The sequence below is a fragment of the Simochromis diagramma genome, unplaced genomic scaffold, assembly GCF_900408965.1.
Source record: "Simochromis diagramma unplaced genomic scaffold, fSimDia1.1 OVJJ01000208.1, whole genome shotgun sequence".
NCBI classification, from domain to species: domain Eukaryota; kingdom Metazoa; phylum Chordata; class Actinopteri; order Cichliformes; family Cichlidae; genus Simochromis; species Simochromis diagramma.
In genome coordinates this window covers 1450341-1468322 of record NW_024386789.1, presented here as the reverse complement: position 1 = coordinate 1468322, position 17982 = coordinate 1450341, and the positions used below count along the sequence as shown (strand labels likewise).

The 17982-nt window shown below is 40.8% G+C and overlaps 1 protein-coding gene across 3 annotated transcripts in view; it reads right to left on the bottom strand.

The window, feature by feature from the left end:
* The window catches only part of baiap2l1a (BAR/IMD domain containing adaptor protein 2 like 1a), a 26557-nt gene extending 8575 nt beyond the window's left edge, over positions 1-17982 (bottom strand). For 2 of the 3 annotated variants that reach the window (XM_040023205.1, XM_040023206.1), the window contains exons 1-7: positions 17669-17979; positions 16405-16480; positions 16126-16212; positions 6983-7044; positions 4106-4177; positions 3237-3371; positions 68-220 (exon numbers count right to left, since the gene is read on the bottom strand). In XM_040023205.1, coding sequence (XP_039879139.1) covers positions 68-220; positions 3237-3371; positions 4106-4177; positions 6983-7044; positions 16126-16212; positions 16405-16480; positions 17669-17719 — 636 coding nt within the window. In that variant the 5' untranslated portion in view covers positions 17720-17979. Of the gene's footprint in view, positions 1-67; positions 221-3236; positions 3372-4105; positions 4178-6982; positions 7045-16125; positions 16213-16404; positions 16481-17668 lie in introns of all 3 variants that reach the window. The other variant, XM_040023207.1, reaches the window with a different exon arrangement.

The following is a 17982-nucleotide window of genomic DNA, read 5'->3' as shown; positions in this document are numbered from 1 at the left end:
AGTTAAATGATCCATTATAGAAGGTGTGATGCGGCTGTGCTGGATGTTCATCTCCGTCCTTGCTTACGTTCTCATAGAAGTTGCTAATTTGACCGGAGAACATGCAGTGTTTGTCCGCCAGGAAACAGAAGCGTCGCTTTTCTTCCAGCAAAGCCTCTCTGCAGCCGTCAGCAATGAACTTCTGCATGTCCATCTGGCGTGATGAGATAGTCTGCAAGTACTGCAGAAGGTGGTCACAGGACAAGAGGTTACAGAATAGGGTGAATAACAACAATTTAATCTGTGCTTCATCGGGTTCATTAAATGCATTGATGAGCTTATAGTTAAGAGGATCTATTTAGCCAATTTTCAGCTTCATAGTTTTGTTTGGCTGTATTAGAGTAGCTTTGCATGAGTCACAGTTCAAAATGATCTTTATCTCAGTTCAAAAAATGTCAGAAGAAAGACTATGACAAACAAAAGGGTTTAACCACATGTGGGTGGAGCTATTAACTTAATTACTATCATTAATATTGATGTCCATTTATTTATTCTATTTTGTAGTTTATTTATTGCAGTATTAATATAGGTCCATTTAATTAAGTATTTTTGCAATTTTTTAACATGCATTATCCCTTTTGTTTTTTAAACTTTGCATTTATATATACACATATATATTCAGTCACATCTGTATCAGGCCATAATTGCAACATAAATAAAATCCTCTTTTAAATGAGTAAGGTGACTATTGAAAATACTTGCTGGTTATTTTATTTTATTTAATTCTTTGCTACCAGGTGCCAACGCTTCTGATGGGGGGGGACTTTTGTTGCTTTAACACCCAAGACTGGGAAAACTGACTCTTGATGGCTCCCTATGAGCAAAAGCTGTTTGGGTGCTCAGGTTAGATGCACAAATCACGCTCCTAATGAGCTTTGTAGTCAAAGTCCCTGCACTTAGGGACAAGTTTATTTGAGTCTCCTGCTGCTCCTGGATCAATCTTAGCTCAGCGGGAGACCAAATCAGTCTTCCCCTTCCCCACAGAGAGCCTGAGACTGAGTCTACGCGTCACGCCGCACACACGGGCAGCTGGACCCTGACACAAGGCACACTGAACCCTTTAAAATAAACTTCCCAACCTTCACTCCATCCCTTTTTTATTCAACGCCTACTCCCCCAATCTTTTTCATTTCCCCCAGGTTGTCATGGTGATGGTAAAGCAGCCTATCTCTAAGGGCTCTGTCAAAGACCCTCCCCTACTGTCTGGTCTCATTCCCTCTATGTGTGTCTCTCTCTCAGACACAGAATCAAATCTCTTCATTTCCCATTTTCACCACTAAAATTGCCCAGACGTGAGGTGGAAGAGCAGGCCGACAGGGCTGAGCTCATTACTGGCCCCTTACTCAAGCCCTACACATTATTAGAAAGCTGGGCAGTTAGACTCGTCTCGCATGTAGCTCACTGGTGTCATTTTTATCAGATAATGAAAAAGTCCATTCTGTGGAAAGAAAGGCCCCAGTTTCAACCTGGCTTGAGAAACAGGATCAGGCTATCAAGCTCCACCCAGACAACACGGCTGTATTGTATGGGTGTCTTTTAAACAGTGCCATTCAAATGCAAAGATAAACAGAGGACTGATACAGAGTTTAGCAGCAGGAAAACACAACATTTGTAGAGCAAACCTAGAACACTTAGATCTCTTTTGCTCTTTGTTTTTACTCCTTAAAGAATCTCATAATACACAAGTTTTAGACACTATCCATCATAGCAAGGCCAGGAACTCAGTAAAGTCAGAATAAACAGACAGGAGTTACTGATCAGGCTCTGTGCTGTCTGATATAGCTGCTCAACAGTCCTGGGTCTGCTTTATCATGTTTTTCATTTTATGATGATTGAAATGTTTTCAACTTGTGACAGGTCTGGACTGCAGGCATGCAAGTTCCCAGACTCTTCTACTTTTACTATGAAGCCATGCTGTCATTGTAGATCCAGTTTAGCATTAGCATTGTCTTTATACAATGCAGATGAAAAGCACTGTACAGTACCAACTATGAAGCATTATGCTAGCAATAATAATAAAAGCCTTAGTGAGCATATTTGAATAACGATGATAAATTCAGCTACACACTTTCCTTACATTACTGTGGACTTTGAACTGACATTCATTTTAATAATTTTCATTTTTGGTGTTGGTTGTGAACATTTTATTAAAAAGGATCTTCAAATACTTAAATGTAAATAGCTTATACCTGTAGACACTACTGTGGACTCCACTTTAAGTTTCCGTACTTAGATAAATGCATCACACTACGTCGCACAATAAGCATATCAGTCCACTTTTTCCAGAGTGGACTGAAGGTTAAAAAGCCACAGAAATGATTGTTGTTGACATAAGAAAACATAATTACATGATGGAAACTTTCTGAGCAGAATGCAAATAAGAATGATGCAGGGGTAGTATTTATATACCAACACAACACCCACACACACCTGAGTGCATTCAAAGTTAATCAAATTAACTAGTCCATCAGTCAGTAATAACTGGATATTTAAAACAACAGTATTTTGACTGTTTTTGTAGGTTTTTCTAAATGGAATTGTATTTATTTAATCACTGCTTACATTTGTGGTTTACATGAATGAAACTTATTAGTAGACCAATCAGATGTGCTGCATCCAATACAACCTTAATCTCAACAGGGTTTGAATCTGTGCCTGCATGCATGCTTTCCTTTGTACAAAAAATGGGTGTGTGTACCTTCTATGAAAACAGTCATTTAAGCCATATGATTGTTCTATTGTGCACCATGTAAAAACAGGTGAACTGCACGCAGCTTTGACCACGGTGACTTCTTTGATAGTTTTATTACTACATGAAAGGTTTTTAAAATGCCCTTTTATCCCACATAAGTCAAAACATTTGAAGACACCAAGGGTGTTCTTTCTCAAACGCCTGTCATCAGTGGCGCTATTATGTAATACAAAAGAAAAAAAAAAAAAAATAACTGAAAAGCAAACATGGAATTTCATTCCAATGAGTTGCCCTAATATTACAGGCAAACTAATCCCTATCACGAGAAGCCTTGGCCTCAATTCATTACCCTGTCAAATAAATGTTATACTAGTCATCCAGTCTTCACAGCCAGCCGAGTGTCAGCATTCAAACTCCACATACTTTAAAAAACATCCAAAGTATTAGCACACAGTCGCCTTTTAATGTTCAGGAAAGATTGGAGCTGGTTTTGTTTCAAGCTCACCTCGTTCTCTCTGAGGTCATATTTGGATGAGTGCTTTCCCTGGCTTTTCCTCCTGAGCTTCTTCAGGTCTGTCTGAGAACGGTCTAGGGATTCCTGTTTCACCTTGTGCTCTGACTGATAGCGCTTGAAGGTGGCCTGCAGGAGTCATTTAACAAGAGGAAAACAGGCATTTCACTACACAAACAAGAAGAACTAAACCATCATCAATGCTTCCCTTAGGGACGCTTAGCTTCCATGAAATATAGTTACATAAACAAGATGTATGCAAGAGGAAACTTCTGGAAAAAAGAAGAAGTAGAAATGCCTAAAACTGCATTTGCTGAAATAATCAATTTAGTTAGCTCCAAAAGTGATCTTTCCAACAGAACTCAACATGTGGTATAAAATTCTTTTTATACCAGCCGTTCTTTTTAACTTCCAACTAAAGCTTTAATTGTAATAAAAGCTTAATGTTGTGTACTATTAGAGTGTGGCCACATTAAGTACATGTAGACCTCTTGACAGGTGCTTGTCGCTAGTAGCTTCCTGCTGGGCTTCTCCTCAGATCATTAGAACCACTGAACTCTCGACTTGTGTTGGTGATTTTGGAAGATTTGTAATGCAGTTATTATATACAAATATGCCTTGCACTGTGGTTATTTGTACTACTAGACCATCCAAGCTTAAACTCTGGTACACATTTCTGATAACATAGCAATCTACCCTGTGTTCCAAACTACTGGTTATGATCAAAATGCTAAAATTAAGGGTTCAAAATGTGATATCTAAAAATACTTGTTGATGTCAGGGTCGCCATGCCCATCTTTCATACTGTGACTGTGTTTGGATTAGAGACAGAAAAACGCTGTTTTCTCTATGGAGACACTTACGTTCATGTATTTGACATCCATCTCTGTCTTCTTCTCCAGCTCGATAATAACATCTCTGTGGAATCTCTTGAACTGCAGATAGGAAACATCACGAATTTGTTGATACATACATCAAAGTTACAGTTCAGTTCAGTCACATCACTCGTTGTGTACAGTAAGCATGGAGTGATCTTCTGGAATATTTGATAATGGCTTCAGTTGTTGACATATTTCATTTGGGAATACTTGTCTTCCGTTTATATGTTGTCACAAGGTATCTGAAGCATTTTACCCTAAGGCACAAGTGTCAAACTCCAGAATCAGAATCAGAAAGGGTTTTATTGCCAAATGTTGAGCAGGTTTACAACATTAGGAAATTGCTGCGGTGCTTCAGTGCAAACATACTGTCATAAATTACGCTTAAATAGACATGAAAATAAAAATAAGAATAAGAATTAAAAGTGCTAAGTAGATAGATATATACATGATATATACATGAGTGCAGGTGGTAATCAGTGCCAAACATGGAATGATGCAGTGAACACAGCGTAGGGTCATGTGATAGTGGCGGGGAACAGTCATATGGTTATTGTTCATGTGTTCAACAGCAGAGGGGAAGAAACTGTTCTTATGGCGAGAGGTTCTGGTGCGAATGGACCGGAGCCTCCTGCCTGAGGGGAGCAGGTCAAACAGACTGTGTCCAGGGTGAGAAGGGTCAGCTGAGATCCGAGCTGCACGCCCCAGTGTCCTGGAGGTGTACAGGTCCTGCAGAGATGGGAGTCTGCAGCCAATCACCTTCTCAGCAGAGCGCACAACACGCTGCAGTCTCTGTTTGTCCCTGATAGTGGCTCCAGCGTACCACACGGTGATGGAGGAGGTGAGGATGGACTCGATGATTGCAGTGTAGAATTGCATCATCGTCCGTGTTGGCAGGTTGAATTTCTTCAGCTGCCTCAGGAAGTACATCCTCTGCTGGGCTTTCTTAATGACGGAGGTGATGGTGGGCTCCCACTTCAGGTCCTGGGTGATGGTGGTACCCAGGAAGCGGAATGAGTCCACAGAGGTGATGGGGGTGTCAGCCCGGATGGTGGTGGTGGTGGGTGGGGGGGTGGGGGGGGGGGTGGGGCTGTGTGCTTCCTGAAGTCCACATTAATCTCCACTGTCTTCTGGGCATTCAGCACCAGGTTGTTGTGGCTGCACCAGGACACCAACCTCCCTCCTGTAGGCAGACTCATCCCCATCCGAGGTGAGTCCAATAACGGTGGTGTCATCTGCAAACTTGATTAGCTTGACAGACTGGTGGGTGGAGGTGCAGCAGTTGGTATACAGGGAGAAGAGCAGAGGAGAAAGAACACAGCCCTGAGGGGAGCCGGTGCTGATGGTCCGGGAGTCCGAGACATTCTTTCCCAGCCTCACATGCTGCTTCCTGTCCGTCAGGAAGTCAGTGATCCACCGGCAGATGGGATCAGGCACATTCATCTGGGAAAGCTTGTCTCGGAGATGGTCTGGAAGGATGGTGTTGAAGGCAGAGCTGAAGTCCACAAACAGGATCCTGGCGTAGGTTCCTGGGGAGTCCAGATGCTGCAGGATTAAGTGTAGGGCCATGTTGATGGCGTCATCTACAGACCTGTTGGCTCTGTATGCAAACTGCAGGGGGTCCAGGAGGGGGGCCGTGAGGGTCTTGAGATGGGAGAGAACTAGGCGCTCAAATGACTTCATGACCACAGATGTCAGAGCCACGGGTCTGTAGTCATTCAGTCCAGTGATCCTAGGTTTCTTGGGGACAGGGATTATGGTGGAGGACTTGAAGCAGGCAGGCACATGACATGCCTGCAGTGAGGAGTTGAAAATGCCAGAAAACACTGGGGCCAGCTCGTTTGCACAGTGTCTGAGGGTGGCAGGAGACACACCGTCTGGGCCGGGAGCTTTTCGAGGATTCAGACTCTTAAACTGCTTCCTCACACTTGCTTCATGAATATGAAGAGTTGTGGTGGGAGGAGGTGGTGTGAAATCCTCTTTTGTGTGGGGTGAGGAGGGGGGTGTTGTAGGTGAAGTGTTTGAAGGTAGTGATGGCTCTATGGAGGGGGGAGAGGTGGGGGAATGAGTGTCCAAAGTGTCTCTATTGTTGGGGCCGTTGGAGGTGTGAAGGCTGCCTGATGGCTCGTCAAAACGGCAGTAAAAGTCATTAAGGGTGTTGGCCAAGAGCAAGTCATCAGTGGAGTGGGGGGTTTTAGGCTTGTAGTTGGTGATATTCCTAAAACCTTTCCACACAGAGGCCGAGTCATTCTCTGAGATCTGCTGCTGCATCTTCTCAGGCCTCGAGGGTCCGTGTCCTGCAGGTTTTAGATGTGTCCTTGATCCAACACAGCTGATTTAAAAGGCTAAATTACCTCCTCAACATGTCTTTAAGTTCTCCAGAGGCCTGGTAATGAACTAATCATTTGATTCAGGTGTGTTGATCCAGGGTGATATCAAAAACCTGCAGGACACCGGCCCTCGAGGCCTGGAGCTCGACACCCCTGCCCTAAGGCGTCAGGTCCGGAAAATAATCATGTGGCTTTTCTACTTTGTCGGCAGTTCTGACACTTTTGCTTACAACGATTTTAAACTCAAAAGTTTGTAGAGGCTTGTGATAGCGAGAGTACAGAGGGAGAAAAAAAAGTTCTGCATTTGTTCACTAACATTTAGAGATAAGCATTTGTGGCCATAAATACTTCTAGCTAGTAATTAATGTAATTACTAGCTTGCTCAGGATAAGGCCAGCACATATTGTGTTTTTGCCCTGCAATACTTCCTTACTTTGTGACTCCGTCTTTGATACTCATATTTTAAAAATGCTATGTGAGAGACTTGACAGTAATTATAAAAATATGACTTCTTCTTTAAAAAGGTACTTACGTTATCTTCCAGGTCATTATGGACCTTCTTCTGGGCTTCTGCAATCTCCATCAGAACCACACCTGAGGAAAAATTCAGGAGAAGATTTAGTATTTCAGTAATTACATCTAATCATTGATTTGTGTATCATGTGGGGTTCCACATGCAATCCTTGGTCCCAAACAAGGTTTGTACATATTTCTAAAAATGATTTACTGACAAAAGGTTTACTGAGCTTTAAAGTTGCTGGCAGAGATTTATTGTTAGAACACCCTTTGACAGAATTATTTTGCTCTACACCCACAAAAAAGTACCTTGTTTTTATTTTTTACTGCTGGTTCTAACTTCATTTACTATAGGGACACAAGAAGGTAGCCGATCATTTAATCAAAATTTGCGCAGCAAATCCTCGAATATTAAATACCATGAATCTTAACCTGTTTCTTTATGAGGGGTAGGAGACAGCATTGGAAACCAGCAGGCACAGATCCGAAAACATAATATCAACAGTTATTACTTTTTCAGAAACTTTGTGTATAAATCCATCGAGCCTGTCATACATTTGTTACAGTCCATATTTTACAGATGACCTCTCGTCTTTCAATATTTGAACAGCTGTCAATAAGTAATCTCCTATGAAACATTCTGGTATTGTGCAGTCGATTACAGAACAGTCTCCATTCACAGACAGGCTAAAGCACAGACCGAGCAGCATATGACATGAAACAATGGGAGTGACTCAATACTGTAAACAGAAGGGGACAACCATAGCTAAGCAGTTTATACTGCTACCTCTATCACAATTGGGTGAAATCTAGAGTCGAGGTTTATTACAGGGCAAAATGCTCTGGTGAAACCGGCAAAACATGCACAGCACACCTCACCCCCCACCCTCTACCTCATTTCTGAACATGTGATAGTCAATGAGGGAAAAGAGCAAAAGTGAATGACCTACATGGATTTCAACACCTTGTGAAGAAAGTGTACAAAGCACAAGCATCAGTTTCACTTTGTCATTTTTAGGCGAAAACAAAAAAATCGCTATAAGTCACCCTGTTCAGCACACTCCACCTTTGAACACCTACTCATATACATTCGATCCAACACCTGACATTCCTCTTTATATGACACCCCCTCCCCAGCTCAGAGCAAACAAACGTAACGATACATAAGTGTACGTCTGTGTCCAGCAGGCAGCATCCAGCTACAACAACATTGCCCTCTGAAGGTCACCAGAACGTACTGGTAAATGCTGCCTTTGTGTTTCGACCCAGGGGTTGGTGGGGGGTGGCCACTGGATGTTGAGCTGATTGCACAGCCTCAACAACAGACCACATGGGGTGGAAGGGGGAGGCTGAGAAAGGCCAGGAGGGGGAGGCGGCGGGGTTCAAAGAGGCCATTGTACACCTGCAAGTTTCACCTTTGGGGTGAACAAGGTGTGAAAGCCTGCCTCAGTGAGGATAAATGCTACAGAAAGTCATCAGAGGGTGCATGAGCCTATCACATGAACAACTGACGGCTGAATCAGAGTTAAGAAAAACAGCACAATGTATGACGTCTGTACTTTTTTCATTTTTTTTTTTTTTTAAGTGCAGGTAAAGAAAAAAAAAAAAAAAGTCTTTATAGCTAGAGTGCCAAAAATGGAATTATGAAAAAGCTGTAACTGACTACATAATTTTAACAGAAAACGGGGCTTTTCAGTTCATCTGAATATCTGTGTCTGAATATCAGTGTAACTTCCCCTCAAATTTTTCAAATGAACAACTCCACGTTCACATTTTTTTTTTTTTTTTTTGCAGGTTAATACAAGTTTGAGAAAAGATCCTTGTGGAAAAAGCACACATGATTCACACCTGTGATTCACTATTATTAATGCCGAACCCCTCATTCAACACCTGCTGAGTCCATGTAGAATTTACTCTAGCCTGTATATTACAGATAAGGTGTCTTACGACACCATTAAATGACCTTTGGATTTTAATCAAACACATGTTGTTTGGAGGATCTGAAGCTTAAACAAAGCAAGAAAAACTATAACCCAACTGCGCTGTAAAACAAAGGCTGAAATGAACCCCTAAAGAGACATTTCTTTGAGATTATGTTAAACTTCAAACAGCACCATGTCTCCACAACTGGCACTATTGAATAACTGCTGATACATCTCAGAGTAGACAAGGCCTTAGACACTGTCAACAGGTGACTCTTTATGAGACGGATATGCCCTGTGCCAACAAAAAAGAAAAGAAAAAAAAAAAAAAATCCCGCCTATGTGGAGTTAGATAAGGAACATGAGGTGATGTTGGCATGGCAAACAGCGGCACTGACTTTTCTAGCATAGACTCTCTTTGTTTGAAAGTTTGATCAAACTAATGTTTCACCCATTCAACGAGTGTACACAGCAATCAACTAGCTCAGGAAGTGTCCCCAGTCATCGGCCATCGTCTCGCAACGCGGTTTGATCACTGAGACACATCACTGGGCTTGTTCCAGCAAGCATGCAGTGTCTGCAGTGAATCATGGCCGCCTCCTGTGTGAATCAGGATCCAAGTTATAAACATCGCAATGAAGGTGGGACAAGGATTGTGTTTGGGGGTTGCCATGGAGGAGCTACTCCCTTAATATCAACATAATGATGTCACTGTAATCAATGATAACGAGAACGATAATGAGAACCGCAATATGCAGTTCATCTATCCAGATGACTACATGAACAAAGTGCAACTGTAGACTACACTAAATGAAGTACGTCTAGTGTTTCACGTGATTTCCCGTCACACTGCCGGCTGGGTGTTGGCATAATCCACCAAGGTAGATTCTTTAGGCACTGCCAGCTGAAGGTTTGCCAGAGATTTCTTTAATGGAAGCCTGATTTCTAGATGATCTCACTCACACACACACACACACACACACACACACACACACACACACACACACACACACACACACACACACACACACACACACACACACACACACACACACACACACACACACACACACACACACACACTTTCTGACCAGATCTCTTCCTTTCCTTTAACACACACTGAGATCTCAAGTAGCAGGAACAGTTCTGAGTTTGACTGCTTCCTCCTGTGTACTTAAAATATTTCGTAGTCTGATTCCCCTAAAATTCTTCAAAGTTCACACGTATGAAGGTGCTTATCTGCTTAGTGCATTATGGATTGAATCTTTCAGTCATCATCATCATTTACATAAGGCAATTTTGGGTGTTGATTGTAAGTTTCTATTCAATAACAATCACCCACAGTAACATTTTTTGGTTGAATGTTGTTTAATGGTTTGAGTAGTTACAGTGAATAAATATCTACTTTGTCTGTAGACAATAAATATCAGTGTAAGTTGACTTGACAAAGAGCAATGACTTGCCGTCACATAGAGTACAGAATATCATTTATTAATACCAGAGCCAATAATACCCCGAGCACAATGAGTCTCAATTTTCCTAATAGATCAAATTAAACACCAGCTTCAAAGGACTTCTAAAGGTTAGATGAGGTTAGTTGAGGTTATTACATAAAAAATAATCATCATATGTACAGTATACACAATTGAAGTTTCATATCAAGCACAATGTCAGCTGTTTAGTTTCTCATACACTGTGATATTAGATTTTAAGACTTTAATTTGGATGATTCATTAGTTCAATCACGCCCATGGTTAGACAGTAGGATATATACCATGTCTGCAAATACACGTAAAGAACTTTCAGCCTCAATTTCTCAGCTTAGCCAATCTCTGTATGAGAGTAAGAAAGATAACACAAATAAAATGTTATGTAAAAGTAGTCCAAATGTGATTTTGAGGTGTAGGCTGGTAGATTTTTTTTAACCTCTTGACAGTGTTAGCAATGTTCTCATTTACAGTCTTTAAACTAAACTAAGTTAACGATCTCCGGCTGCTGTATTGTAAATTAATGGCACAGTCACACTAGAATAAAAATAGGACAGCAACCTCCTTGTCTCCAGGGAAGAAGAAGAAATTGGAAAAAAATAATATCCACTGATTGAACTGCACATTTCTACACTTGAGGACAAACAGCTAGTACCTGTGTCAGCTAAATTGCCAGAGAGCCTCTGGGGGACCCCTTTTGAAGGCAAGGCGATTCCACAGGTTACCTGGGATGAAGCAACCTGTCTCCACACAATTGCAGTCTGACTTGGACTGTCTGCAGTCGCTCTCACAGACTGGTAAAGGTTTGCAAGTAAGTGCTGTCTAATTTTTAAACACAGACAGACAGGACGCTCCAATCTCAGTCAGTCTATGCTAATTATCACAACTCATCAGCCATTTGCAATGAGATTGCAAGTTCATTGCACGTGGTCACAACAAATTTAGTCATGCTATACCCAACCATTTCCTCCCAGTTATAGCATATGAATTAAAAGAGGACATCAATCGTTTTGCTCCCAGAACGAAACAAACACATTTTCTCAAGAGATATTAAACTTTTGTTTTACCTCAACTTCTATAATTTTCTGTTATTCCATTATTACTTCACAATCATGATGGCAATGATTTTGATTTTTCAAAATGGGCGTAAATAATGCATCACAGCACCACTATTTTGAGAACAGCGCTTTTAAAACACAGCTGACCTGAAAAAGCCAGGCAAAAAAAAGAAACGCCATCACAGATGATTCTCCACAGGAGAAAAAAAAAATGTTGGTATGTCACCAAAGGAAAGACACAGGTATTACTAATGACTTAAAAATGACTGCTCCTTTTAAGCTGATCAGGTTCCAGGGTCATGGTAAAGTGCACGCTGACTCACCAGCATACCTTTCTGAGACACTTAAAGAAGCTGAACCATCACTCCAGCTAAAACGTGCATCATAAAAATACATTTGATAAGGAGAAACACATTTTTACTCATTAAAGTCCAACACTGCAGGATATTGCAGTTCTAAGTTTGCAACGTGTTTTCTTTTTCTTTTTTGAGGGGCAGGATTTCTTTCAAACAAGATACATTTTTGACTTTTCTGAATCATTTCTGCTTGTTAGTAAAAATAAACCGCTTAATTGCACACTGACTACATAGGCTTTACCGAGTGTCATGTCTAAAGATTAAAGCCATCCTCTGAAACAGCTACAAAAAAGATATTTGAAGTGCCAGAAAGTCTTAGTCACCATAACATTAACCAGCCTCCAGAAGAAATGGTGCCTCTCAAAAGCAGAAACCTGCTACAAAAGCTATCAGCAGGACACACTCAGCAGACTCCCAGCTCTGAATTCTCACTCTCTAAAGTGAAAGAAAAATCATTCTGGCTGACATAACCATTTTTCTATTGCAGACAGTTTACGTCAATATTATTATTTTTTTTTAAATGAACTAAGGCTTGACAAACAGTGCAGAGAAAAGGTGGAAGGGGTGCGGTTCGTGCTATTCATTCGCCTGTAACATTTTCAGCCTTTCGATACCTGCCGCTTTTCAAAGTGGAATAGCTCCCTGTGGAGTCCGGCCGTTTGCTCATGCATAGGCAATTTCAAAATGTAAACCCACTGGATATGACATTCATCAATCAAAAGAAATATTTTTGTAATGACCCGCTGAAATGTAATTTAGGACTAGCAAAAGCAGGCGACAGCTATAGAAGTCTGCAAACCAGCTATGCAGAGACAGACAGCAGTAGTTAGTAGCAGTAGTGCACTGAATGATCACAGATGGAAGGAGATGTGGGACAAAAAGAGTGCATGGCTGAAAAGCTCATTATCCAAGGAACTTACTGATAAAGTGAATTCCCCACAGTGCTGCCTTTTATGAATCCACTAAATGAAATTAAAGGAGTGCAAGAAGAGTGACACAGGTTAAAGGCTTTCACTCATCTGAGCACTTAGTGTTTCTTCAAAAAGAAAAAAAAAAAAAATCTTTTCTTATTACTTTCACATCCATCACAGCAAGAATCTGAGAAATTGAGCAGCACCCAAGTAAAAGCCTCGGGTAGCTTTCAGCAAATACCTGCTAACCTCTGTGACGCACGAGCTTTGTGCCATTCACTGAGGGAGGAAGAGAAAAAAAACAAAACAATCTATGACTACAGAGAAAAGATCTTTACAGGTGTCTGCAGCAGAGAAGTGCAGAGTAATCTATCAGGTGCCTCATTCTGAAGAGTCGTGCTGCTTAGAGTAAATAAAGATTAAACACTCGCATCCTCTTTTTCAGACCGTTTGGAGAGGCAGATGGAGGGATAGGGGGATGAGGATCAGCGGTGGGTAGACGGTCTCCTCTGTCTATCTGCCTGTCTGTCTGTTTGTTCAGCACGTTTGCAACTCTACGTGCTGCAGTGGGTGAGAGAATTCACACCATCATGTCGTCTACGCCAGGCGGTGAAGGAATGGCCACGGAGCCTGGAGTTCAACACTTCACCTGCCATTTCTGCATTCATTCTTATTCAAAGTCGAATTGATTTTTTTTATGACTGAAGTCACATAACGTGATGGGAGTACATACAGATGAATGCACCTAAAGGAAGAATACACAAACCATGTAGTACAAACTCTATTCTTGAGCATTTGTTAACCAGAAGGGGTCTGTTTCTATAAGGCTAGATTTGACTAGAAAGCTCAGAGTCCTCCCATCTGTGACTTTCCACAACGGGAAAGAGAACAAAAAAGAAAGAAAGTAGAATTTAGTGTTCGTAAAGCTGTTTCACTTCAGCGGTTCTGGTATGCTCAGACAATGCTACGTAACACCAACATATTATTAAATGAAGAAATGAAAACTGCTATTGTTCGCTGACAAGAGCGCCTTAACAAACATGGGCAGCATTTCATAACAGCGCAGTATGAGACGTCTCCGATTACATTAAAACATTTCAGCCCTTGTCAGAATGTCAAAATATAAAATTTCCATTGTGTGCGTTGCCACTTTGTAGCTAGATGGGCTGCACTATTCTTTTTCAGTCTATGCTTTTTTTCTGAGTTTTATCCTCAAAATTCAGAAAAAGAAACTGAGCAAGAAAAGTCTGAGAATCTTGTCTGGGAGTGTACTTTAGCATTAAAACGCATTCTTCATCTCTGTGTTTTACCACGACTGCTTTTGTCCTTCACTGAAATTTTTATTTTCTTCTAAAAATACTTTGATTTTTAGTCTAAAATCTTATCAAAGCTTAATAAAGGCTTAAAGGAAAGCAGATTCGATTTAAAATAAGAAAACTTGTTCAGAAATAACAGCGAAGAAATCACAACACAGGAGACAACCACTGTCATCACAATAGTCCTTTACAAAAAAACAACAACAACACACTGACAGAGCATCATCTTTTAACTACCCTGCTCTGATTTCCTGTCACATCACTCTGATTCACAAAAAGGCCGAACTGCAAAGCCCGGCGTTACAGAGTGATGCAGCAGAATACAAAAAGCAACTTAATGAATTGCAATAGCGGGGAATTATGACCCCCCACCCCCGAACAAAGCAGGTCGGCTCCAAATTTCAGCACTAATAGAATAATTGGAGATGACTCAGAGGATGGATGAAAAACAACCTGTACGTGCTCGATGGCAGCCTCAGAGGAGGCTGAAAAGAGAAAGTGCTTCAGTTGGAATGAGAGATAGACAGGACATAATAATGAATTTCTGCTAAGTACCTCACCCCCAGGGTTGAAGCGTTGTTATTTTCAGATGCTTGTATAATTAACTTGCATATTGGGTGATGCAAAGCAGAACGTGTCACTATTACGCTGAAACTGCAGGAAAGAGCATTTTGATACGTGTCCAGCTCACGTAATACTGGCAGGATGTGAGAGAGTTTAGCATCATTTCAAGAGAAACTTCAACCATGTGGAAAATATATGTAAAATGTTTGGGAACAAAGTGGTTTCTTATCAAATGTTGTCAACTTGTACAGGTGTAGGGTTTTTTTTGCACAGCTAGTACAAATAGAGTAATCAAGAGGAAAACAGGAAGTTAGCTTGCCCTTTCCCAAGCTAACAAAAATAAATCTGTCACACTGATATTAATCAAAGCACAAGTGTTAAACTTCAAGTCTGCAAAGTCAATCCATTGCCACAGTACTTTAAACCTACATTCTAGCCACCAGGGGGCGACTTGTCTGGTTGGTAAAAAGAACTTGGCTTGTATATAGATTTATGAGAAAATGAAGTTACTTCGCACTTGATTTATGACATGACTACGCACTTTACTAATGTGTTTAAGGTCTCAGTTACTAATTTTAAGTCTTATTTAATAGAGCACAATGCTTATTTTGAAAAATTATCATTTTGAGCAGCGGCCAGAATCAGCCCTGGGCCTTATGTTTTACAATGTGTTCACAGTAAAATGCATAAATGAAAAAGGACATTTTTTGTGAATTAACACATTAACAGTAATTGTTGTTAATTACAGCACAATCTGGGCAACGAGCTACCAGAAAATGTTTTGTAATTTATTTCATTTATTTCTTACAATTTACTCCTATATAGTATGTATCATGTAGAAAAACTGAGACGTGCACTTCTTTAGCATATATCAAGTCCTCTCTGGGATTAAATGTGCAGTTAAACTACCAGAACACTTAAGATTAAAGTGGGATCCATGTAAAATGTGTTCGACTTCCTCGACTTACATGAATACCCTAACAGGGACAACTGAACAAGGTATGATTCAGGGTACAGGTATTATAATCTGTTAAACAGACATTTTCCGGCTAGTTTCTACTGTAAGAGTACACACTTTCAAGGTCTTTCATGGTGACTGTAAAAATACTCAAACTGAGGCTTCAAAATGGTCTTTCACAAACTAACTGTTGACAACAGCGAGGCACATAACCCTGCTGTAAAGATACAAATTGGTGTTTTTGCACATTAGTAACACAGAATATTTGTGAATTGTTCTTTGGGGTAGCAAAGTGGATTTTGTTGGTTTAGTTTAGTTTTCAAGGTCTATAATAAGCTAATGGCTTCTGGCTATATTCTTACTTTCGTGTAGAGACATTAACTTAAAATTAATTTTAATAAAAGAATTATTCCACGATCTCCAACTAGTCCTTTAATTGTATTTAAACATAAGAGGAAGTTTAGAGTCACATTCTTTTAAAAGCTTCGATCTCACAGCAGAGACATTTCTAGCATGGATATCAGACAGACCCTCTCGAGAGCTCCCACATTGCAGGTAGATTTAAAGTAGACTTGCATAATACTCACCGAGCTCTCTGGAGACTGGAGATACGATAGCAGTTTCTCCGATCTTTGACACTGCATCAAAATAAGCCTTTCCAGCAAGAGCCATTGCTGTGCGGGCAGACAGACAAGACACTGTTAAGCTCCAGACGATTTCCAGGATCATTTATAGCTCTGCTTCGACCATTTAAAAGTGCTGCCAGTGTAAAAACAGCTGAGGTACACCAAAATTCATTGTAGCGGTTACGGACCATTACGGGCTTATGCCCTTTTGTCCCTCATGAGGGTGAAAACTGTGTTTACCTGTGACTGATTTCTCATAGCTCTTTCCGAGGTTGACCAGGTTCCTCAGGCCTGGGTTGAACTGCTCCATTACATTCTGGGGTAAAGAGCAGAGTCTTATTATTGTGGATAAAAGCAAGAAAAAGCAAACAAACAACTTTAACTTTAAGACTTGTTTTCCCCTTTTTGAAAGGTCTCGTCATTAACAATAAAACCCTCATAAGGCTATTTTTGTGGGAGTGGGTGGAGAAGAGAAATCCATGAAAACAAGAGCAAGTGTTTGTGCTGTTGCTCTATAAATATCTCCATGTGAGAACAATAAAACTTTCAATCTTTAACTTGACCCCTCACGTATGCCATGCAACTCCCTCGAAAGAGCGAAGTCCCACACAAAGTCCCAGCTATTTGCAGCACCAACTTCATCACTCTCACCAAACCACCCATCTCCCCCTCCCTCTATTGTAATCTCCCAATAATCAAGCACTGCTCACCCCCTGCCTCTATTCCCCTGGCACACTCTCAATAGAACAATGAAGGGGGGCAGGTATGGCTTTACATGAGTGGGGGGCAGCTGAGAGGAAAAACAGTAAACTACTGTAAACTACAGGTAGGACTAGTTCAGTCTCTTTTTCCCTGCTCCCCAAACCAGAGAGGGCACTTCAAAATGCACCGAAATTCAACCTAACTGTCGTACTTAAACTTTTACTCTAAACTGTTGTCTATTTCTACTTCAGGTCATAGACAGTGAAGGCTCACTGCTTATCACCATTGAGAGGTAGAAGTATAATGTTGATTAGATTAGCCAGGAACAACAAATCAAGATTACACTCAAATTATTGCTCCAGTGATTTCAGATGTTCTGATAAAGCCACAGCAGATTGATTGAGCTGTGAGAAGCTTTAACACTGCTGTGGTTCACTGTGATTTACGAAATTATTTAATAATAGGGAGTGTCCCTGCTGTGGCAGTGGCATTGTTGAATTTTCTTTTCCCCTGGTAAACAACAGAAAGTTTCAGTTGCTCGATCAGTTTCTCTTTTTCCCACCCCCTCACAAAACAGGTCCTTGAAACAAGAGGTAACAAAGGGTAAGGGAAACACTTCATTATTTTATGGTACTTTACCTGTGGTTTACAGCCACTGTTGAAAAGCAACAAAACAGACTCGCCGAACTATAAATTTCTGATTACACCTGAAGTGAACTACATTAAAAAAAAAGCGACCCCTCCCAAAAAATAAAAATAAAACAAAACAGGTATTTCCTTAAATGCTGAATGCATCACTCACCTTAAAAGTACTTTCAGTGAGCTTGCTCACATGCTCCGGATCCCGAGCCATCACGGCAGGTTGTTTCTCAAGAATTTAAAAAATAAAAAAATAAAAAAATATATATATATACACACACAATATAAATAATATATAAAAAAAATAACAACAAAGCGGAGAACAAAAAGACACTTGGTAATCCAGGAGTTGTCTCGGTCCGAGTAATAAATCCCACAGCGAATCCTGCTCCGTGTCTGTACACTGTGCACGCGAGCAAGCTGAAACGCTCGTGCAGCCGGCGGCGGACGAACTGACTGGGACACCGAGAGACTTCC